Here is a 24,141-nt window from a genome sequence, read left to right on the forward strand (position 1 = left end):
CCAGCACGCAATTGGTCCCCTCCCCCGCCGGCCTAGTTGGTTTTCAAGTTCCGTGGTCTCGCCTTGGGTTTTCCAAGAAATGCACCGTACTTTAAGATCCTTTCTTGGTCACTTCGGGCTTGGATTCGCTCAAGCGTTTTAAGTATTTTACTTCTTGGTCAATTAATTTTAATGAAAAGAGTAATAAATCAAAATCTTCCCTAACTATTACTACCATTTTTTTTCCCTTTTATTTTTTTTGGGATAATATCAGAAACCTCCCCTTAGGTTTCTCTTAATATCACCTAATACCCCTAAGGTTTCAAAAATATCACTTACCTCCCTTACTTTAGTTATTTGTGTAACAAAATTTTTAAAAACCCTAAACTACCCATTCACTTACTAAATAAAAATGTTTCTAAGTCACTTTGTTCACTTCAAGAAAACCATCACTTCAAAAGCAATCTCTTGTAGTACTATTACATCACAATGCTATACCCCATAAAAATATAAATTTGAAAAATAAAAATGATATTTGAAAAGAAATACATTTGTATCAATTTAATTCGATATGTTCAAAATCGATTTCTTATGAATTTATATTTTTTCCACCATATTCTTAACCCTTGCTCAAACCAGTAAATTATACCAATTATTATAAAAAAAATCAACTCAAAATAAGCAAATAAATAGTACCCTACTTTATCACAATCACAAAAAGTAAAAGATAAATAAAATTTAATTTGTTATAATTTATAATATAATATTGCATATTCATTCAAAAAATATGAGTAAGAGAGAATGATGGAGAAAAGGGAAAAAGAAGTAAGTGACTTCCATTTTTTTTTTTAATTTTGAGTTTCATTTATTTAATATGTTGTAAATTATGTGTTAAGTGAGGGTTAATATAGTCTTTTTATAATTATTAGTGGGGAGGTAAGTGATATTTCTAAAATCTCAAGGGTGCTAAGTGATATTAAGAGAAACCTCAAGGGAGGTTTCTGATATTATCCCTTTTTTTTTCTTTCGAGGTTGAATGTACTAAAATTTAATCGTAGATGGCCATTTTGACAGGGACCATTGCAAATCAAGTCTGAATTCCCTTTCAAGTTTGCCCTACCGTTTCTGATGGAGGCTGTAGCGCTAAGATGAGTCAATTTGATACAATCTGAGGATAGTAAGGCCCGAATCTCATCCGGAGGATCCGATAATAATTTGAGCTCAAACTCATCTACTCTGGAACCTCTGCGTGGGAACAGAATTTCTCATTAAAATTGAAGAATTCTGGTATTGGGCCTTAAGTTTTCCAAGAAGCAAAGTAAACACCGCGGTGGGAAAAATTGGGCTGGGCTCATGCAGGTGAAGAGACCCACTCATTGAGAAGTCCACTGACTCTAATAAGATTCGAAAAGAGAAAGAGAGCGAAAATTGGGTACCCGACGGCCCATTCTTGCTGCTTTGAAGACAACCAACAAACCATTGGGCCAATAGCTCAGTGGCCACCAGAGAGAGATTTAAGTCCCTTTTTGGGCTGCAGGTAAGGGTTCGAATTTCACTTGCAGCGAAAAAAATCTAAGGGCTGTGTCATAGCACTCTCTTAGTCTAGTTGGGTCTGTATACCCACTAGCTCCTACGACAGCCTCCTTAGGCTCCCCCTCCCCCTTAGATTAGGCAATTGGGATCATCGGTGACATGTTTTCTGTACCAATCCAATGCCACCTATAATATTGCGCCAAGTGTCCTGTTATTATTTACACTTGTGTTAAACCAAACCAAGTTGAATTATTAGAAAATTAAAGTGTAAATAATAACAGGACACTTGGCGCAATATTATAGGTGGCATTGAATTGGCACAGAAAACATGTCACCGAGGATCTCATGCATAGATTAGGATAGAGTAGGGTATACAAATGTATCATTGCTGACAAAAAAAAAGAAGAAGAAGACAACCAACAAATTTGATGCGGACATATGATATAATTTGACATGCAACGACGGATCTTCTGTCTCACATTCTGTGCTATTTTCTGTCTCACTTTTTATTATATTGTTATTTTTCCTTCATAAACATCATGTTTTAATTTTTTTTTGTTTTCTTAAGATCTAATAACTATTAATATTTTGACATCACAAAAATTCTCACCCTCACTTTTTAATATTTTGTATTTATCTGACACAGAGCATCATATTATCACTAAATTGATAATAAAATCATCTAAATCATATGCATAGTTGCCTAATAAACCTTAACTATCTCATCCAAATAACGACGGTCCATAATCCATTATTTGAACTTTTTGAGAAGCATCCCTTTTAAGTTTTAACACCGTCGAAAAAGTTTGCTCTCACATATAATATAGAGGCTATAAAAGGAACCTTAATTTCCTAGTTCCTACCGACTCAACTGAAACTAGGCGCCCTTCACAGTGGAATCACTTTTGCTAGCCGAATCTCCCCTTTGGAGGGCCACAAACCAAGACACGTAGAAATCCACCCTTCACATATGCATTTCCAAAGCAAAGCATCCGATGCAATGCCTTGCGCGGATGATCTCCTTGGGACAGATATCCTATAGTCTATATGTGAGATGCATTGCGTTGGAATATTATTCAAGCTTTTTCACCACTGTACCTACCAAACAAAGCTATTAATATATATATTCAAGAAACTCAACATCTTGGGTATAGTCTATATAGGTAGGAATACGGAAAAAAAAAAGAAGGATAATAGTAATACTGATAGAATTAGAAAGCTCACCCGCACCCACATATCTTGTTGCAGCAGGAAGCTTTCAAGGTCCACAAAGTACTCCATTTTCTACTGACTTGTGTTAATCAAATTGTTGGAGAACGAACTCATTTATTTATTTATGTTCATGGACACAAGGATTAAGGGCAACGCAGTAGAGTATGTCAAGGGGTTTCGATTTCAGGTTGCGCGACAAAGCATTTTGTGTTGAACATCATCATCCAAATTCCAATAATCCAAACACCCCCCCCCCCCCCCCCACTACCTACCTACTTCCCATGAGGAAAACATCAAAAGACAAACAAAAGAGCATAATAATCATCAAACCAAAGGTGCAGCACAATTTAGCACTGGTACGAGGTACACGCCTTCTGGATGTTCGATGGAGCTAGGCCCTGGGGTTACGTTAGCTTGAAAGAACACTTCTTCATCTGATCACCACATGATGATTCCCATGTTCTTGGAAAAACCTTGATGTTAAGGCTTGAGGGTACATATATGTATATATAAAGGCCTTGCATATATACGTTTAGAAGGCACAGTAAAACTCAAGGACTAGCTTCAACTCATTCACACCTCTCCTTCATAATTAATCTGCACCCTATTCTCTATTGCAAGTTTGGAACTGCAATTGCCGTTCACCACCGTAAGCCTTGATTGATCTTTATATATATATCTCTTCCAAATCGAAAAATATTTTTATTTCATGCTACAGGGAAGAAAATGTGCTTGGCTAGAGAATTTCTCTCCATGTCAAAACCCAAACCTTCTCATTTTCACTAATAGTGCCTGTCTTTTAATTATTTTCCATGTCATCATCTTTTTGCATCTAAATATTGTAGAAAGTACTCGTAGTATTTCTATGCATTTTATTAAACTATTTTTCCCACATTGGTGTCAAAAGATGAATCCCAAAATAATTCTATGAAATACTGCTGTTTTCATTCGGCCACTATTGGCAAACAATATATCTTTTCTTAAATCATTTGGTATTTCCTGTTGATTCTTTTGCTTTATGACTAATACACCTTTGAAGGTAACTTGCCTTTTACCCTTCAGATTTTAATTTTGCTTTGTCTTTTATTCGTTTTCACGTGCAATATATATGTACATTTCTAATACGAAACCTCTTAGTTGAAAGTAATTTAACGCTTTCTCATTGCCATCTTCTTGGCTATCTGTTTCTATCTTGTATTATACTGTCTACAAATAGGATCAATATAAGTGGACAGTATATGCGTTTCTACTCATGGAAATCACAAAGCTCGGATGTACATTTTCCCTTTTGTTTTTAACGTGATACATATTTTGGAATTCCAAAAGGGGACAACAAAAGCTAGGCCAAGGGGGCATTACTTATATTGGGTCTGTTTGGATTGTAAGTTATTTGGGATTATTTGGGATATTTTTACTGTAGCACTTTTTGTGATGTGATGTATGTGAGATAAAAAGATATTGGGAAGATAAAAAAGTGTATTAAAAATTGTAAAGATGATGTAAGCAAATAAAATTGAAGAAATATGAAGCAATGCAAACAAACCCAATATATGCCCCCCTATTGCGGCAAGGTCTTGTAAGGACTCAATGGGGTTAAAAAGTGAATAATTTGCAGGCAAATTGTCTCGAGGAGTGGTTTAGTCTACCAAACAAACGACGACTAATTACATCTTGAACCATACCCTCTGCACAATGAGAAAGTAGTACAGTCCACAGTACACAATAATTAGCTCGAAGCATCACACGTTATATGCGTGAATTTTTATATTTTTAGTTTTTGTGTAAATGATTATTATATGTGTATTAACTTCCGTATTCTGTCGGATCTATGCCTTTTCATTTCTGATTGAAGAAACCACATTTAATGCAAAGTACATATTGGCTTCTGATAATTGTCAGCATCACAGCAGACACAGGGCATTGTTTTATACGGCTCTGTACACATCAAGATTTAATTTTCAGTTAATACGGTTTCACGCGGTTTGTGGGATCATCAGAAAAAAAAGACTCAAAAGGTTCTCTCCACCGAATGACGCGTAACTTGTTTAATGCTCCAATACTTAAATCCATAATTTCCTCCATGCCCAAAATTCGCTTCTCCAACCGAGGCCATATCGTCTTCTTTTTGGACTTCCTTCTTTCTCATTTTTCTTCTTCTTCCGCCCGTCTTCTCTGTCATACTAGTTCAACAATACAGTAGTATTTTCTTCTGTTGCATCCAAATTGAAGAAGAAACAGAAGAAGAAAGAAGATGTGGACTGCTATCTTGCTATTAGTGCTTCTTTTCGTTGCTGGTTTGATCAGTACAAACTTCAATAGAAAGAAGTTTCTTGCATGGTTTCAATCTTATTGTGCTAAAATCAGAAACCCTTCTTCGCATGCAGCAAACAGCTTTGACTTTTTGGAGACAAAGTCTGGCAAGAAAGTGGATAAAAGAAGAAGTGCTGATAACAAGAAGGTTCAGCTAGGAAGTATTTTTGCTACTTTTGACAAGAACAATGACGGATACATCACAAAGCAAGAGCTAAAAGATTCACTTAACAATATTGGGATGGGCATGACTGAGAGTGATATTGCAGATATGGTTAGAAGGGTTGATTCGAATGGGGATGGATTGATTGATCTTGAAGAGTTCTGTGAGTCTTTTGATTCGTTGATCGGTAGAGGAGAAATGAACGAGGAAGAACAGGAGAGAGACGTCACTGATGATGAGGATGAGGAGGTGAGTAGGGAGGATGAATTGAAGGAGGCTTTTGCTGTTTTTGATGGAAATAAAGATGGGTTGATAACGGTGGAAGAACTGGGGCTGGTCTTGTCCTCCTTGGGGTTTAAAGAGGGGAAGAAGTTGGAAGATTGTATAGAGATGATTAGAAAAGTAGACGTGGATGGAGATGGCATGGTTAATTTTGACGAGTTCAAGAGGATGATGAAAGCTGGTCATCGGCTTCTTCCAGCTTCCTGAAGAATGAGTCTTTTTGCTTCTGTTCTTTCTCCTAAATCCATCAAGGTTAGGAAAGAATTTTAACTTTGTTCAATCACTCAACTGCAATACCCCTCCTTTTCTTCTCAAGACTGTACAGGTAATTGGACGTATATCATCCTCCTTACGGTTAGGTTTTAGCACTAGCGCTTAGGCTTCTAGCAATACCTACTGCCGAGTTTGCTGTTTGAAACATAGGTGAAGAATCAAGTTTAGCAAACACATGGCAGTTGGATGGATCACCATTGAAGTCTCTGCTTCTCCTGTCTATCCAGATTCGAAAGTTTTTCCTTTCTGCTGAAACACTGACTGTCTGTCCAAGTCATGGTTTTAATTCACATCTGATATCTGTAAATTCTTTGTTTCTTTGGCTGATGTTGGCGGTTTACTACCATTACAAATAAGCTAAAATCGTGAGTACAAACAGCAAAGATGTCGGTTTTTCCAGAACTCCGTAGACCAAAACTATCTGAATTAATCCACAACGAGCGTCGGTTATAGCATAAATGGTCAAATCTTACTGTTTACAACCTACTCCAATTACGTGTCAAACGATTTCTCCCACCTCCGCCTCTGAATTAATAGCATGCCACCCCCATATCCACATCTGTTCTCTCGAACTTGAAGTGCATCAAGTAGTTGGAAGTTAACCAAGAACGCTTCAATATTTGGCTCCAAATTATTTGATTGTATCGTAAATATATAATTTTCAACTCACTTTTTTATTCTTCCAATCACCATTTTATCTCTCATACATATTATTATATTATAAAAAGTGTTACGGTAATTATTTCAAACAATCTCCTATCCAAACACACAGTCTGTTATCCAGGTTAATTTACCGGAACGAACGCAACCGTCATTCTTGCTGACTTGTTGCAGCGCTGGTGCCTGGGGGGCTCTATTTGTATTTCTACGGTCGGAGTTGTAGCCAGGATGGGTGAGGATTGGCCTGAGGAACTGAGGAGCTGGGTGAGGATTGGGCTTTTAGCAGTGCACTGGTTTTTCCGCTGCTCTTTCCTATCAGTTACTTAGGAAGTAACTAGGACGCAAAGCATCTTTAGTTCCAACAACAGATATTGGAGATAGAATATGTTCTCATCGAGAACCACCCCGAATCCATATTGTTCAAAAAGTGGTTGAACTCATACGCTGTTCGGGAATAAGATCAGTTACCATGAGAAGAAGCCAAGAATCTAACAACCAATGGTGGAAATGCAAGGCTGTTAGCCAGTACAACTGACTCCGGTGCGATCCTCAACAGGATTCCGGTTCCAGCAACCAATGAACTCAAGCAACAGTCCCAAAAAAAAAAAGAAGAAAAATAAATAAATATGATTGAAATTCAGAAAAGCAGTAGAAGAAATAGAGAGTGAAGGAGCCAAGCGCACGTGCATCAATTGTTTCCGAGAACAAATAGCAGTTCTCACCACCTCTCGTCGAATGAGCAGATTATCGGATCACATATTTAGCCTCGGTTTGTTCGAAGAAACTACCAGACGCACACGTACATACCAGCATGACACAAATTCAGATTGTGAGAGATCAAAAAGACGGCCCTTGCAGGAAAATCAAAATAATGTCGAGATCTTATTAAAACAATCTCAGGAAAACGATCTACAACTTCCACAAAGGGAGTACATCTCCTTCCTCTGCTTTTTCTCACAACATAATCAAATATATGTGACAAAGATCTTTAAAAGACATCAGGGTTAAAGCGTCCTGGAATTGAGTTATTTTGCTGAGCCTGCTTGAGGTGCATTGAAAGAGCATAATTATTGACCTGATGAACATGAAACCATCAGAGAACTATCAAATGGCCTCAAAATGAAACTAAGCCTCAGTACGCTAGAAACGCAACAGCAGAAAACAATTCAAAGATACAACCAAGAAACTATGCAGTCAAAATTGCATAAGAACACATAGGTAAAAGCCTATTTCAAGGAAACCATGTGGGACTCAAGTTCAAGGAAATTTTGGGTTAAAAGATTTCCTGCAGAAAAAGTTTTGAACGTAAACAATCTAATTTTCCCTCTAAAAGTAACTGCATGCGTTTCTCATTTTATTCTTAATTTTGGGGATTCTAAAGGAAATTTTTGCTCCGGATACTTTAAGTAATAGCTTTTTTAAAACCAATACAAAAAGTTGGGCAATCTCCATGTCGAGGATTATTTACTGTTCCAAAGTAAAGTGATGAACCAACACATAACCAGCTTCATGGTAGCCAACATTTGAAGTGGCGCAACTATTCTATAGAATCATCGTCACATTTAAGATGTAACAGATGTGGCTTGCAGCCTGGAAACATTTGTGCTCACAAAGAAAGTTTCTTTTACCACTTTTTTCTGACTTATGTCAGAGAGATGGCACGGCCCTCATTTCCATGAGCAATAGACTGGATAACACCAGGTAAGGTAAAGTGCTTTCTGCTAGCCGAGTTTGTAGAGCAAAAGAAAGTTTATCATTGCAATATGTGGTACTGTAGCTCTATGCTTATTTCGGATAAGCGAGGGAAAAACCACCTGGCAACTGAAGGAGCAGTGTCTACTGTCCTACAAGGGGAAGAGGAAAGGAGGGGTACTCTTTTTTTTTTTCCTTCTAATTAAGTTAACAGCTTATTATTAAAAATAAAAAAAAAAAGGAAAAGTTAACAGCTTGTCTCTAACAAACATGTGGAGGAAAAACTCTCTAGTAAACAGATGGTGGTATGTAGTATTTCAAAATATTGGGTTGCTCCTGCTTCATGCCAAGCAAATTAGAGATACTTTCACCTTTTAAACAACAAAGCAATCCGCACGCGATAAAGGTTTCATGCAGTTAAACACAGAATTGGACGATATACACAAAATTATTGAATTTTGCAATTACCTCTAGTGTTCTGAGCTGCTCCTGGTACTGAGCCACCAGCTGCTTTAAGTGATGCAACTCCTGACTCCTGTCATCAAACTCCTTCTGTCGCTCATGTTGAATAGAAACTGCTCTCTTCAAAACGTTGTTTTCCTGCATCAGTGCCTGAAGCTGTTGCTTAAGCATAACATTCTCCTACAGCATCACATAAGCAAAAGAACAGGTCTGAGAACCAGATATAATTTACTTGTACAGATCTGTAGGCCAACAAAATCAATCAAAAGAAATGAAGCAAAAAACAAAAAGGCCACAACCTAAAATGTCTACTTGCAAGAACAAAAAAACTGAGACCAAAGAATGCACAAAACAAGAAAGTGACAATCCAACAGTAAGCATAAGTAGATAAAACACCTGCTGAAAGCTCTGGGCTGCCTCTACAGTTGCATGTACACGAATGGACTTCTCCAAAACTTCAAGAGTCCTTGATGCACGAGCTTTAGCATCATCTATGTTTGAAGCACTCATCATTTCTCCAACAAAGTGCTCAACCCATTCTGCTTTGTCAATGGAGTGCTTTTCTGAGGCTGATGCATCCTGCACAGAGGCAGACTCCCCGTTGCTTATTGCACAATCTGCAAAAGAAGATGCATGATAAATATCCCTTCTAGGCCAAAACGTGGGTAGACCTGGTCTACAAAGGCCAAGTGGCCCAGATTGTGCCACACCACTTGGTGAGATGGTGTGGCACAATCTAGGCCATTGGGTCTTTAAAGACCAGGTCTACTAAGTGTGAGCCTTCCTTCTATGATTGTGCAAGGAAGATTCTTGTGTTTGTCTTTGACTGTTTAGTACAAATATAGGAAAAAAAATTAGCTGGACACAAACAAGTACTTGCAAGATTTACATTCTTTGGCATCAATGTGATAAATAGGGCTTCCCCCCCCCCCCCGGTTAAGGGGTTGGGGGGGGCTTTGGGAGAAACAAAATGGATTTTAGGTAAATTGTTATGAAAAATACCAAGTATCAAGGCCTACATTTATCTGGGAGTTGGACATGGACCTCCTTTGCATCATTGCTTGCAGCAGATTCCAAATTCTCCATAGAAGTCAACCGAAGCTCATTTAGGCTCCTAATAGCAGAGTCCAAATCATTACTACATTCTTCAAGTGCTCGCTCAAGTAGCTGTCAATTAAAAGCATTAACAAGAAGTTGTTAGTTGCTAATGACCAAGCTCTTACTCTTCTGGCAATGGAATAAAATTTAAACAACCAGGCACACAACAGGTATCAGCAACAACTGAAACAGCAAGCGCTAGAAGTTTATGAACACTAGCATATCAATTATTAGAAGTTGGGTCATCAGAATGCAAACAGATTCTAAATTTCAGTACAGAACAAACTTGCAGATAATTGGGTTGGCCATGTTCGTAATTTGTCAGACTAAATTCAAATAAGGTCTTGCTAATGCTTCTTGTTAAAGATTAGCTTACAACATAGATACATGGCACTTGTAAAATATATAATGTGTATCATTTCAATGCACTGAACTTCATGTCATTTCTATAACAATTGGTTGCAACACCCTAAAGTCTTATATTCTGCTGGCAAAGTGTAAGAGTTAATGCGAGCAGATGTCAAACAAGAAAACCAAAAAGAAAAAAGACAGTGCAAGTGCAGTAAGGAAACTAAAACCAAATTATACTACAAACCCCAAAAGAATGAAACTTGGTCATCAAACAATAAATTGAGACCATTCTGAAACCTAAACATCAAAAAGCTATCCATTACCTCAAACAATCCATTGGCACTCAAATATATCTTTAAAGTACATGAACTAAAAGAAAAAATCCACTTTGAAGGTAACATTCAATGAGAATTCTAATAAATTGTTGCAAAACCCACATTATATATGCAAAAATCATAAGATTTCTCACCATATCCAGTTCCTAAGGTAGTGTGACTGCTTTAAGCTTCAATAACTTCATTTAAGAGAATGCTTCATTTGTCAAAAGATTTAGTTGGTTCAATTAAACTTAAATACCATCATAAGAACTTTAAATGGTAATAACTTCTTAATTAGGAATTGTTCAAGTAACAGTTAATAACATGTAAAAACTTCATCCTTGAGCACAAAGTGTGACTCTTATTTAGTGGGTCTGCGCCTATATCGTAAGTTATTGATCTGAGTTGGTTATGCCATTTAAACATTCTCTAGGGACATATCGAAACAAAAGTGTGAGATGTGCATTCGTTAGGCCAACAATCTCTTCCAAGAAAGATTGGAACTTGTTAGGTTTTAGAATTACCATATGTTACTTATTTTGCTTAAGAAATTAAAAAATCCCACAAGTAGTTTCCTTCGACCGTTCAACTTGGACAACTTTTTGGTATAGCATAAGAAAAAAGTGCATTACTTTGACACAGTAGTTGCACGGTAGAAAAGGATGTCCTCTAGCAACAAACATAATATTTCCGTCTTCAATCTATTAGAAGTACTCTTAACATGCACAAGAAGTCACCACTATAATCACTTCAATTACCACTATTGGTCCTAGATCTAACTTAAAAACTTGAGGCAACATGAGAGCTTGTTAAAACCTTAAAGGACACGTTGGTCAATGGTCGTCCAAATATTTGGGACCAGTCTACTCTTACTTCCCAGCTGCTTCGCTATCCGGAATTCACAAACTTCCACCACTCAGTAGAATGGCATGGGCATGGTATAATATGGATTTTTAGCAATTTATGTATTGTTTGTAATCTAATAACTTACAAGGGATATGATAAACAAAAGCATGCGATTTTAAAACTCCACTACTAAAAAAACAAATCACAGCCAGCTAGAATCTCAGACAAAAATGATTCCATCCTTGGTCCTCCAATTCCATTGAGTGAAGGCCCCAGCCTAATCTGCATCCCCCACTACCCTTCCACACCTCTTATCATAGCTTCCCAACGCAGTGGGCTTAGAAAGTGCAATCCTTTAGAAGACACATTTCCCAGCACAGGGTCTCCTTAAAAAGCAAGTTGAACATACCAGCCTCACAAACTTCCAAACAGAAGTATCTTTCAGCATCATCTCCGCATATCAAGTGCATTAGATGAATCTAAAAGCCTCTGTCTGAAGCATTTAAGCTAGTTCCCTGTCAACAAAAATACTAATGAAAAAATCTCTATTTTGTTCAACGATGTATTCACCTCATATTTGTAGCTCCCAATCATGACAGGCAATACCTTCTAACTAAACTCACATCACTAATTAACACCTATATAAACCTGATTATCATGAGACGAACGAACTAAGTTAGGAATCACAGCAATGATGAGAGCTAGTACTCGTTAGCTAAGCCAAATTACATATTAAAATAAAGGTTATTTTAAGTTAAAGCATTTGGAAATTACAGACAAAAAAAGCAGGAAGAAATGGAAATTAACCTGTTTGTCCATATCGGGGAAGAGGCCAATAAGATGATCAAGGGCCGAAGAATTAAACGAAACACCTGTAAATAAATTAGCAGAAAAATAGGAAGAGGAGGCTCCTCCGGCGGCGGTGGACCGAGGCGGAGAAAATCTAACAGGCGAAGAAGATGAGCAGCGAATTCTCTTGGAAACGGGCGGCGGCGATGTCGAAGAAGGTGACGATTGCAAATCCTCAAAGAAATTCGATCTCTTGCCGCACAATATTGCAGACATGTTGTGCCGCCTCAATCTCTCAACTCTAGTCCTACTCGTCTGCTCTCACCTCTCCTAACCTATGCCTCTTCCTCCTCCCCCTCTTCTCTCATGCAGCAGATTCTTACAGATCCACCACCACCACCACCAATTTTTCCCTAAAAATTTCACAGCTTTTTAGTACTGATACTTTTTTTTTTCCTTTTTTAATTTTTACCACATAATCTCTGTATTCCTATTTTTTCCTTACTATCAGGAATCAAAGAACAAATTAAATTCATAAATTACAGATACTTAGAAATGAAATTTGGCGTCAAGTAGGTGAGAGATTAGGCATGCAGTGATTCATGGATTCTGACTCGGAACCTATCAAACTTTCTGACATCGAGTTTATATACGAGACGCCGGTGATTAAAGTGACATGCTGTTTGGGTAGTGACGGCAGTTTTTGACTTGGAAAGTGCCACGGAGGTGCCAACTATGGTTGTTTTGTTAAACACGTTTGATGTCTATTGGTTGGTTAGGGAAGCCTGCGTGAGGATAACGGCGGGATTTCCTGGCTTAGTTTTTGGCGTTACGTTTTTGGTTGCTGAAATCGTCGAAGTTTTTTTAAGAAACAGATCCTCGAGTTCAATGGCTGCCGAATAAAGAAGAAATGTGGCGGAATTTATATGGTTTTATTTAGATCCCATGGGTTCTCCGATATTTTAGTAGAAATCATATATATTATATAAAAACTCGATCTGATTCGACGTTGAACCAATCAACCCAGCGAACTGAATTGCTAATTAAATCAGTTAAGCAAAAGAGTCGTTTATTGCCCAACGATCTGACGATTTAATCGATGAATCGAAAAAAACTATCAACTAAATAGCAGACTGAATCACTAACTTAAAAATTTTACTTTTTATAATTTAAAATTTATTATTATATTATATAATATAACTATTGTACAACTCGCGATTGCACCAATAGCCCATAATCCGATCACCTCTCCGGATTGAACTCTGGATCGAGTTTAATAACTATAGTAAAAATTAATATGTTTTCTATTTTTAATGATTTTTAAAAAAAATCTAACATTATTGTCTTTAGTTAATTTAATTTGCATTTGTAATATTTTAACAGTTATTGTTATTGAGTCAAGTGGACTCTCAAAATAGGGGAAAAAAGAATAAAAGGGTCATCCTAGTTGTGTCTAAATCCACTAGGACTTGTTTGGATTGCAGTTTTTCGTCGGAAAATTATGTTATTTTTCGTGATCACATTTCCCTATTATATTTTTTCATCACTTACATCAAATCGCTATAGTATTTTTTCCATGAAAAATACAATTTAAACACAACCTATTTTCAAATAGTTGATAAATCAATTCCAAAACAAGTTGTTATTTATGTTCAATCATTTGCACTTTTATTTACTCGACGAAAATCGTTTGGGGGAAATCGGAAAGGATGTTTAAATTTAATACTCAGAACTATCAAACCGTGGACAATATGCATCTAAATCAAATTACAAGTTCTCAACCTAAAGATGATATTTCTTAGCTGCCCATCAAATCTATATGGAATCTTTGAACAAATTTTATACGGCCACCCTTCCGTTTGGGCAACGACGGCTCTAGTTAGTCACCAGGCAAGCATTAGCGTGGTAAAATGGCAAGGTTGAAGGCAAGTGACGGTTGTTACTAACAGCTGTTTCGAGCGGTTCTCAATCTAGAATATGTCAATTAAGATGCCAGTTCAAAATGTAAAATTCAAAACGTTGCAGGAGTTAAGAGTAGTCTGCCTCCCAAGTTAGAGAGAAGGAGAGACAACTATTATACCTGTAAATACTAAAAGCGCTGATGGCGTAATAATTATAAGGAAGCCAACCCTTGTCCAGACTCATTGACAAAGAAGTACAACGAGCAAGAGGTTCTTCTTATCCGCCTCATTTCTTTAGTAGGGGCTTAACTTTAACTTGGATGGCTGTACTCAACAACCCTTAATTGCTTCATTTTGTTTGCTGTTAACTTAATTCCTCTATTTATCGAGAAAAAAAAAAAGGAACAGGCCTACATAAACAATAACTAAATATAACATCACAATTATTATAAAATTGTATAAAAAAAACTTCGATTGTGTTTGGATTGCATTTTTCATGATTTTTCATGAAAAAATTACTGTAACGATTTGATGTATGTGAGAGAAAAAAGTAATAGGAAAATGTGATCACGAAAAACGACGTAATTTTTTGACGGAAAACAGCAATCCAAACAAGAAATTCGACTATTATGGCTCATGCAGTGTTAAACCTTTCAAGAGTGATTATCAAATGCATGATACTTCTGCACATCAATTGCACTTTCCCAGAATTAGATCAGTTGTAATGCTCGTCTGTTCAAAGTATACATGCGCAAATTCGACTATTTGGCTTGCAACATTTGTCCTTTCTTTCTTGAGCCTCCCAATATTTTGGAAGACAAAATGAAACATACGTCTAATATAATACACCAAAAAGATAAGGAGAAACATGTAAACCTTATCCATGTTGGTGACTGTACTTGAGAAGTCATAACATATGCTGGACTTGGTAATTTTTCCGATGGAAATAGACAATAATGGACAGTGTATTATTTGAAATAATTATTGTAGCATTTTTTGTGATAAAAGTACTATCCAAACAATCAATGTTTTAGCGTGACAAAGTTTTAGCTTGAAAGAAATTTATGCTATATTAGCTGAACGAGAAGTAAAGTCATTCAATTGAATGCAAGACTATCACAACATTCTTTACAAAATTTGCAGGGTTTCTTGAGTGTTTATCCAATTATACACGCGGTTCTGAGACTTTTTACCTCCAAGGGTTAATCCCTGTTTGCCATGAAATGACCATCAACTTTAAGTTGGGTGCACCATGCAGCTGGCTGCATCCTCTTCTCTCTCTCTCTCTCTCTCTCTTTTCAAAACAAAAATCCCCAGGCAGTACATTGTCCGGCATGGGGTAGGGCCTAGAACTGGTCCTACGACTTAGTGGGGCAAATATTCATCACTCGTCACCTTTCCAGCAAGGCACGGTCAAGTTACGAATTGCAAGAGCAGTCGGCAACATGATAAACCAAGAAAGAGAAAGGAGGTTTAAAAGAATGGCATAATATCAAAAAGCTCCACTGAAGTTTCTCTTAATAGCCCTTAGCCCCGTAATTTTTTACAAATATCACTTACATCCCCTATTAATTACAAAATAACTATATTAACCCTCACTTCTTACGTGACACATATAAAATAAATAGAGCTCAAGTAATTAAAGGAAAAGGAACACAAGTCATTTCTTTCTCTTTTTCCTTTTTCTAACATTCTATCTTGTCTATTTTTTTAGACAACCATGAGATTTGATTTTTTTTTTTGTAAATGATCGTAAAGTAAATGTTGTCTATCTTTTTTATTGGGTTAATTACATTTATCTCCCCTGAGATTTGATCATATTACCAATCAATCCCTGTAATTTGTTCAAATAACGGTCTTACCCTTTGAATGATCAAATATTTAACAAAAATTCCCTTAATGCCGAAAATGTCATTTTTGAGACCATATTGCATTAAAAAAAGAACATATTTTTATTTATTAACCTTCAAGTAATCCAAAAAAATAGAAAAAAGTTTTTGCTTATTATTTTATAAAAATAATATCTTTGCTTCCATAAATAGTTTTGAATCAATAATTATTTTAAATTTTAAAATGAATATTAAAAATTAAATAAATTGAAAGAAAAATAAAAAAGAAGCAATTATTTTAAATCCTCAAGTATGGTTCTAATTTGTGGTTCAAGCCATGTTGCGAAGAGCACAGGGCATGTTTTCCTCAATTTGAACCATACTTCAGGAATTAAAATAATTTCTTCTTTTTTTATTGTTCTTTCAATTTATCTAATTTTTAATATTTATTTTTAAGATTTAAAATAATTATTGATTCAAAACTATTTATAGAAGCAAAGATATGATTTTTATAAAATAATAAGCAAAAATTTTTTTCTATTTTTTTGGATTGTTTCAGGGTTAATAAAATAAAAATATGTTCTTTTTTTAATGCAACATGGCCTCAATAAGGGCATTTTCAACATTAAGGGGGTTTTTGTTAATTGTTTGATCATTCAAAGGGTGAGACTGTTATTTAGATAAATTACAGGGATTGATTGGTAATATGATCAAACCTCAGGGGAGGTAAATGCAATTAATCCTTTTTTATTTGAGTGATTGTCATAGAGTACTGTATGATTTTTTTGGTTATTTTGATTTGATTTTTATAGCAATTTAGTATAATTTAAAGGCTTGAATCATGAGTTGAGAAGAAGTTGAAAAAAAAAAAACAAGATTCATAAAAAATTAGTTTTGATTATATAAAGTTGAACTGGTGCTAATATATTTATTTATAAGTATATTTTTGTTTCAATTTTGTAATTTTACGAGCTATGACTTTATGTTATGGTGGTAGTACATGACAATTGTTTTTTAGATGGTGACTTTTAAGAGTACTTTTGTTTAGCAAAAAGAGCAAAAGGATAGTTTAGGATTTTTTAAAAATTTTATTATGCAAATAGCAAAAGTGCAGGAAGTAAGTGATATTTTCAAAACTTTAGAAGATACTAAGTGATATTAAGAAAAACTTTGGGGAAGATTTCTGATATTATCCCTAAAAAAATAGTGTGGGATGTCTCAATTACAGAAACTTTTCTTCGTTCCAAGCATCATAAAATACAAGTTGTTTTTATGGTGGTTGATGAAATGACCCCTTACCAGGTTGTTTGTCCACTTTAGTACAGGTGCCTGCATGTTTGTATCTACCTGCCTTTTCGAAAGCGCCCTTTACCTTGAGGAGAAACCGACCAATCGTAAGCTCCCATTCTTCTCCTATTTGGGAGTATGATAATAATATTAAAAAACTCCACATATGCTTAAAGTGTTAGGGAAGAAAGAGCCGAGATGGAGGGATTGATGGGATTGCACTCAAATATGCTGTTGACCATTATTGTTCCGTGGGTTTGACCACACAATTATATATATATATATATATATATATATATATATATATATATATATATATATATATATATTGGCTTCTTCAGGTTAGAGAACTTAAATAACCCCAAATTTAGGAGCACAAACCGCACTAATTTAATCCTTTGTTTGGATTACACCTTATTTACACACACAATAATTTATTTATATCATTAATATATTTTTTAATTATTTTTTTATTTCGCATACATCACATCAAAAAAATGTTATAATATTTTTTTCGCAAAATTGTCTCAAATAATAATTTGAAAAGATCTTTAATCATAGCTGCCCATCTGCACCATATGCTGGCAATCGCTAGAAAGAAACATTTCTCTTAACACAATTCTTTGAGGTACATCGTAGATAACATACAGAAAAGTCAGGATTAGCTGAGACAAATTCCAAATTGTGTGCAAATAATGTGAGATATCAATACCAAGGCCTCATGATTTAGCAACAACCCTAAAAGCTGAGAGTAAAAAGTTGGGGGATGAAAAAACATGAGATCTTTTTTTGGTTACACGAGTTGTTTGGATTGCATTTTTTTTAACTTTTTGTAGAAAAATTACTGTAGCGATTTGATATATGTGAGATAAAAAAGTGATTGAAAAATGTGTTCACGGAAAACGTAACAAATTTTCAAGAAAAATTGCAATCCAAAAACACCCAACTCACAATCGTTCTTACAAATTGTTCGCTAATGAATAATGATGGTTTAGCTAATAGTGAAATTTGAATCCAAATTCTTATGGATTGAATCACAAATCATTCTGATCAAACCTTATATATTATTCCATTGGTTTAAAAAACTTTTATACATTTTTCTTTGTTTGGTGGCACCTTTTCACTATTTGGAATTCTTATAATTTTTTTTGTGATCAATAGCAAGCATGTTTCGATTTTTTAGAGAGGCAATACGTGGGAAGAGAGGAACTTTATAAATAACAAAATTGGGTTCCGGGAAAGAGAGGAGGAGGAGGAGGAAAAGAAAAGAAAGGAAATAACCAAAGATTTTCTTTGCAATGGAATAATTAGCCAAACTATAAGAAGAGGCAATTGATATATGTAAGATTCCCTCAGCTGAGTGTAGCTACGCCAATGAAATGCCTTGATTTACACTACAAAACGTCGCAGTTTTCCGATTTGCAATAACTTGTTACTGACGGGTTTTCAGAATTTAATCTCAAAAAGAGAACAAAGGCAATGATAATAATGTTGATGAAAGGAGATAATGATAATGCCGGACAAGCATAATGACCTGGACATGTGTCTGTATGAATCAATTCCTTTGCTCTATTGGTCGTTAGTTTCTTTCTACTTTTGATGTCAAGTGCATAACTAGCGGTGGTAGAATAGGAATGCAGGGCCGGATAGATTTTTCTCCCCTCATTTCAACGGAGCAGGTTATCAATATAAAAATTGAACAAAAATACTATCTATATATTATTGTTTTATACATATATATACATAAACACATTATTATTTAATTATTTTTTAGTTTACTTCAATTTTTTTACATTGTTTAAACATAATGATTGTAAGTTTAGATTTCCTATTAAAAGTAGAGAAATGAATTAAAAAAAGATCAAAGTGATTGTTAACCTTGATTTTACATTGAATATTTAGTTAAGAATTTTAAAAAATAATTTATAACGTTGTCATTAATGTTTTATATGCATAAAAAGTATAATTACACAATAGTGAGGGCACCCGTAGGGGTATAGGCAGGGTATATGGATAGAAAAAGCGGGAACTGGGCCGGGGAGATTTTAGAACATCCGACCGCCGAGGAGGGATCCCCCACCCCATTGCCATCAAATGACAGAATTTTCCCAATTCGATGCTATTATAAATAAAAGAAAATTTTAAAAGCAAGGGACGGGAGAGGGATCTCCGGCCCTATTGCCATCCCTACCGCAGAATTTTTCCAACTTGACGCTATTATAAATAAAATAAATAAAAGATTCTCAAGAAGAGCTGCAAGTAATTTCCTTATTATTCGCAAAATTTCGCTTTTTCTTGGTCATGCTTAAGCTATTGAGACGGAAAGAACACTTTGATACGAGATGAGAAAAGAATCAAAACTGGCCTGGATTCATGAACGTACATAAAGAAAACTAGCTGGCAATGGCACATATGAGCAATTTGTACATGAAAATGCAATGTGAGCAAACAGGACTCCCAGATTATTCCGAAACACAAAAGAACTCGGGATTTTCTTTTATGCAAAAAGTAAAAAGGGAATGGCTTTACCAAAATGCTGATTGTGAGGGAAAAAACAAAAAAGCAAACTCTCAGTCTCGGAGGAAAGCCTGCTTGAGTTAACATGGAACACCTAAAAATAAATGCACATCCCCTGTGTCGATAAAAAAAAAAAAAAAAAAAAAAGAGAATCACCTTATTCACTAAAATCAAATAGTCACCGCCCCTTTTGGTAATTCCATATTCTTAACTGAGAAAATTCTCAGTGAGAGATTGGCATTCCCCACAGCAAAAGTGGTGGGAAAAAAGTTCTTTTTGTACACACTGCGATGATGGTGATGATGATGCTTACAATCGCCCAAAGCAACCGCAATAACAATCAATTCCCTTCTCTCTCTTCCCCTTTCCTCACACTCTTTTGGCTCCTGCACTCCTATTCTTGGTCTTCTGTACCGCGCTTTCCCCCATATGTGGACATACTGAATCTTTGCCCATTTTGTGGATTCTCTAGACATTTCAAGAAATTTTGGTTAGACGTCATGAAATGCTAAGGCAGTAAGATACCATGGAGAAGAAGTGTGGTTGCTGGGCTGCTCTGAGGCTCAGTCTTAGTGGTGCCTGCAAGTCCTCTGATCCCAAAAACTCTGCTAATTCCATCCCAAGGACCAGTCTTGTTTATGATGCAGGTATTGATACTACTTATGTTGTGTAAAAAGTGATTTGTTTGAATTTTGTCCAGTAATGTTTCCTATTTCCTGTTCTTCGTTCAATATTTGAGCCCAATAACATAAATCTCTTCCAAATTCTTGCTATCATAAAGGGTCTCCTTTTCTTTTTACTTGCCATTAATCTTATTTCATGTTTTGCTTGCCTTAATTTACTGCAAAAGATTACCTAATCAATTCTTTTTACCGGTTCTGTCTCTCTCTCCCTCGCCGTCTGACACAATTCGATGAACTGCTCTCTTGACTTCCACGTATATGCTTATCAAGACCATTTGAAGCTGTAGTTTGGAACTGAAAATGTAAAAGCATATCCGTCAATTTTCAGCTTTGAGCACTTTATAAGTGGATACATTAGCATCCAAATCTCCTGTTTAGCAGTTCCAGGATGAAAGTATATATCTATAAAAATATGCGACGGTTTTCTTTTCTCTGCTCGAGAATGTTTCTGATGCTCTGCTGAATGATATTAGAGTTTAACTACCTGTCAGCTTATTGTATTTGTTTGTTCTACTCTTCTCATTTATTGGGACTCATACAGATAATTTCTTTCTTTCTAATGTTTGTCTCTTGATATCAAGAAAATCAACCGGATTTGCTGTCTTACCATTGGTATTCTGTTAGTGCAGCTACAGAGACAAGATACCTTAATGCCAGCAACCGCGAGATGTGTGCTCCAGATGAAGCACAAAACTCTTCTAATAATCCTCATCCTGATCCTCTGCCAACAGAGAATAAAGCACCTTGCCAGCTGCTTCAGTTTAGCTTCCAAGAGTTGAAAGCCGCAACAGGAAATTTTAGACCAGATAGCATTTTGGGTGAGGGTGGATTCGGGTATGTCTTCAAAGGATGGATAGAGGAAAATGGAACAGCTCCAGCCAAACCTGGGTCTGGAACCACTGTTGCAGTCAAGAGCTTGAAGCCAGATGGACTGCAAGGCCACAGAGAATGGGTGGTTAGTAGATTATCTGGTCGTGGTTAGTAGAATAATGTCAAATTGAAGGATTAAGATCCCAAAATGGCACATACAACAAGTGAGTTTTTGTTCATGCAGGCTGAAGTAGACTTCCTTGGACAGCTTCATCATGCTAATCTTGTTAAACTCATTGGATATTGCATAGAAGATGATCAGAGGCTGCTTGTTTATGAGTTTATGACACGGGGAAGCCTTGAAAATCATCTTTTTAGAAGTAAGCGTGGATATATTTTAAAGTTTATCGTACAGTTATGTCATTACTTGAAATCTTTTCGGTTAAGTGGAATATCTCAAGTTGTAGCCTATACATCTGGCAAAAAATGTAACATGTGAAACTGATGGGAGATTCATTTAACATGATAATGAAATGTAATGTGTACTGTGCTAGCTGATTGCATTTCCATGAATATGGACACTATAATTTTTCTTATTCCTCTTCAAGACTGATGATCCAAACATGTTGGAATGTTGTGCTAATGTCTATCAAACAGTTATATTAAAATGAATATGAAAGTCAAAGCAGCACAGACATAATCCATGGACAAAGTAGACTTTGATCTTTGCAGCTTCTTACTGAACTTGCTAGGGTGCATTTCCAATTGGATTTCTCTGCCACCCATGACCTGATGCCTAATTCTGATTGTGGAGAAATCTTCTATTATAAGAACTTTACCTATAGGGATCCGTGCATAAATTACTCTTGACATTGCTTACTACCATATTGTACCTCTAACTGATCCTAATTTGTTTCATCGAACAAATGCTGTTGTGAAAATAATTGAAGGGACCATACCTCTCCCATGGTCCAACAGGATTAAAATTGCCCTTGGTGCGGCAAGAGGCTTAGCCTTTCTCCATGGAGGCCCTGAACCTGTAATTTATAGAGATTTCAAGACATCTAATATTCTGCTTGACTCGGTAGGTGTTCAAAATTGTAAAAGACAATTTGCTTTATCAAGAACATAAATTACATTCTGACAGTATGATTGATTTCACAGGAATATAATGCAAAGCTTTCAGATTTTGGGCTAGCAAAAGCAGGCCCTCAAGGAGACAAAACACATGTCTCTACAAGGGTTGTTGGAACATATGGTTATGCTGCACCAGAGTATGTAATGACAGGTATACACACAAAGATTTGAATTTTCATATGTATATAAACACGTCTATTCACTGTTCCCCATTCCATTATGTTCAGGGGATTTTACTTCATTTTTTTTCCCTCTCTGGGGTAGTGGGAAAGGAGAGGGGGGGGGGGGGGAGGAAACTTAGCTCCTTGGGATTCACTCAACTTGCTTAGCTGCATCTTGTTGTTGCTCATCACACGCTGAAAAGTATCTTTACACTATCTCAGGCACTCTAAGATTTTGAAATCAGTGACTCATTCAAAACTACATTGAATATCTCAGAACAGTGCATTGTTATGTTTGTTAAGTTGGCAATCGGCTTCACTCCCAAATGATTTTACCACTTAAGCACCCAAATTCTAGTGTATATGTAATTTAGATTACCTAATAACATAGCCCAAAACATCCCTTCTTAAAGAGGTTTTGGTATTTGCAAGAGCAATATAATTTTGGCTTTTGATTTCCATCAGGGCACTTGACTTCAAAGAGTGATGTTTATAGCTTTGGTGTTGTGCTCCTGGAGATTTTGACGGGTCGGAGGTCTATGGACAAAAAGCGCCCTAGTGGAGAACAAAATCTTGTGACATGGGCTCGGCCATATTTAGCTGACAAGAGAAAGGTTTACCAACTGGTTGACCCCCGTCTGGAACTTAATTACTCCCTTAAAGGAGTCCAAAAGGTTTCTCAGCTAGCTTGTAACTGCTTAAGCAGGGATCCTAAATCCCGCCCGTCAATGGATGAAGTTGTGAAAGTTCTAACCCCACTCCAAGACCTCAATGATCTTGCTATACTATCTTATCACTCTCGCTTTTCTCAACCAGGAAGGCGTAGGAAGAAAAATGATGGAATTCACCAACTCAGCTGCAGCCAATCAAGGAGTATCAGAGATTCTCCATTGAATTCTGGGAAGCAGCACGGTAAATAACAGTAGGTCCTGAACTGCCTCAAGTGGATCAAAGCCTCCAACAAGTTCATACGAAGGCCGTGGTAGAATGTTGATGAGAATATGTGTTATGAGGTTAATGCAGAAGGGGAGGTGGTTTATCTTCCTTTTCTTTAGATGCTCAGGGTTGATTAGCGTTGAGATCTAACAGTTTGATTTGCAGAATGTCTTCTAGTCCCTGTGTTTTGTAATTAGAAAATACCATTGTCGCCAGAAAACTCTCTTTTCCGGGATTGTTGTTTGCTGCTTTTTGAGTACTACCTGCTTCAGGTTGTTAACGTTCATCTTGCAAATTAATTAAATTGAAATGCAGAGGTCATTTGTGCTTTTCATGGAACACCAGTGCTTTCATTCCTAACATCATTGAGAAAACACACACCATGTCTAAAGCAAGAATATGCTTGCGTAGCTTGAAGAAAACACACCACCAACCGGGCAGCAACTACATCTGTATCCATGAAAATTCACCTTTTTAAAAATTCGAGTGTCTGTCAAGCTCAAGATAGAATCTGGTATGCTTTACACATTGACCTAACCACATATTCTTGATGAGATAACCAATTCTCTTTAAATTTTATCTAATTCATTAACTTTACCTTACATGGCCGGTAAAAGTCACAACCACAGAGTAGTTTTAGACTTTATAGTATCTTTCTTGAGAATGCCATATTTTTAGCTGATGCAGAAGCCACAAACTTATCCTTTGCAACAAATTGAAATTGAGGGTGATTTTTCTTTCTTCATTTGTCTGCAAAGAAACGGACAATCCACTACTTCGCACAAACAAACCCATTATCATTTTAGAATTTACATGGATGTTTTATGATGCATACACATATCATGGTTAAGCCTGCTTTTAGAATTTAAGCGCACATTTGGATTGTTATTTTCTAAAATTTTTATAGGAAAGT

At 36.1% G+C, this 24,141-nt stretch overlaps 3 protein-coding genes across 3 annotated transcripts; 2 read left to right on the top strand and 1 right to left on the bottom strand.

The window, feature by feature from the left end:
• Positions 1 to 4,835: 4,835 nt before the first annotated feature.
• LOC113694038 (calmodulin-like protein 3) lies at positions 4,836 to 6,059 on the top strand. The gene has a single exon (XM_027212890.2). The coding sequence runs from the start codon at positions 4,976 to 4,978 to the stop codon at positions 5,684 to 5,686; it is 711 nt and encodes a 236-aa protein (XP_027068691.1). The 5' UTR covers positions 4,836 to 4,975; the 3' UTR covers positions 5,687 to 6,059.
• A 1,205-nt stretch (positions 6,060 to 7,264) lies between these two features.
• On the bottom strand, positions 7,265 to 12,588 carry LOC113694037 (uncharacterized). The gene is made up of 5 exons (XM_027212889.2): positions 11,986 to 12,588; positions 9,586 to 9,733; positions 8,963 to 9,183; positions 8,573 to 8,746; positions 7,265 to 7,487 (listed from the first exon to the last, which is right to left on the bottom strand). Exons 1-5 carry the CDS (start codon positions 12,241 to 12,243, stop codon positions 7,401 to 7,403), a joined length of 888 nt encoding a protein of 295 aa, XP_027068690.2. The 5' UTR covers positions 12,244 to 12,588; the 3' UTR covers positions 7,265 to 7,400.
• Positions 12,589 to 19,729: 7,141 nt separating this feature from the next.
• On the top strand, positions 19,730 to 23,567 carry LOC113691488 (serine/threonine-protein kinase PBL34-like). Its single transcript, XM_027209632.2, has 6 exons — positions 19,730 to 20,148; positions 20,814 to 21,139; positions 21,239 to 21,374; positions 21,945 to 22,078; positions 22,159 to 22,282; positions 22,758 to 23,567. The coding sequence occupies exons 1-6, from the start codon at positions 20,028 to 20,030 to the stop codon at positions 23,210 to 23,212; spliced, it is 1,296 nt and encodes a 431-aa protein (XP_027065433.1). The 5' UTR covers positions 19,730 to 20,027; the 3' UTR covers positions 23,213 to 23,567.
• Positions 23,568 to 24,141: the final 574 nt, after the last annotated feature.

The sequence above is a fragment of the Coffea arabica genome, chromosome 6c (assembly GCF_036785885.1).
Source record: "Coffea arabica cultivar ET-39 chromosome 6c, Coffea Arabica ET-39 HiFi, whole genome shotgun sequence".
Lineage (NCBI taxonomy): Eukaryota > Viridiplantae > Streptophyta > Magnoliopsida > Gentianales > Rubiaceae > Coffea > Coffea arabica.

What these genes read in the sequence shown, in the direction of transcription:
- LOC113694037 (XM_027212889.2), bottom strand. Translation starts at nt 12,243, where the DNA reads ATGTCTGCAATATTGTGCGGCAAGAGATCGAATTTCTTTGAGGATTTG. An exon ending in CAGCCCAGAGCTTTCAGCAG is followed by an intron (nt 8,747 to 8,962) that starts GTGTTTTATCTA and finishes GTGATGCTGTAG; the next exon opens with GAGAATGTTATGCTTAAGCA. An exon ending in AGCAGCTCAGAACACTAGAG is followed by an intron (nt 7,488 to 8,572) that starts GTAATTGCAAAA and finishes CATGTTCATCAG; the next exon opens with GTCAATAATTATGCTCTTTC.
- LOC113691488 (XM_027209632.2), top strand. Translation starts at nt 20,028, where the DNA reads ATGGAGAAGAAGTGTGGTTGCTGGGCTGCTCTGAGGCTCAGTCTTAGT. An exon ending in CAGTCTTGTTTATGATGCAG is followed by an intron (nt 20,149 to 20,813) that starts GTATTGATACTA and finishes CTGTTAGTGCAG; the next exon opens with CTACAGAGACAAGATACCTT. An exon ending in ACCAGAGTATGTAATGACAG is followed by an intron (nt 22,283 to 22,757) that starts GTATACACACAA and finishes GATTTCCATCAG; the next exon opens with GGCACTTGACTTCAAAGAGT.
- LOC113694038 (XM_027212890.2), top strand. Translation starts at nt 4,976, where the DNA reads ATGTGGACTGCTATCTTGCTATTAGTGCTTCTTTTCGTTGCTGGTTTG.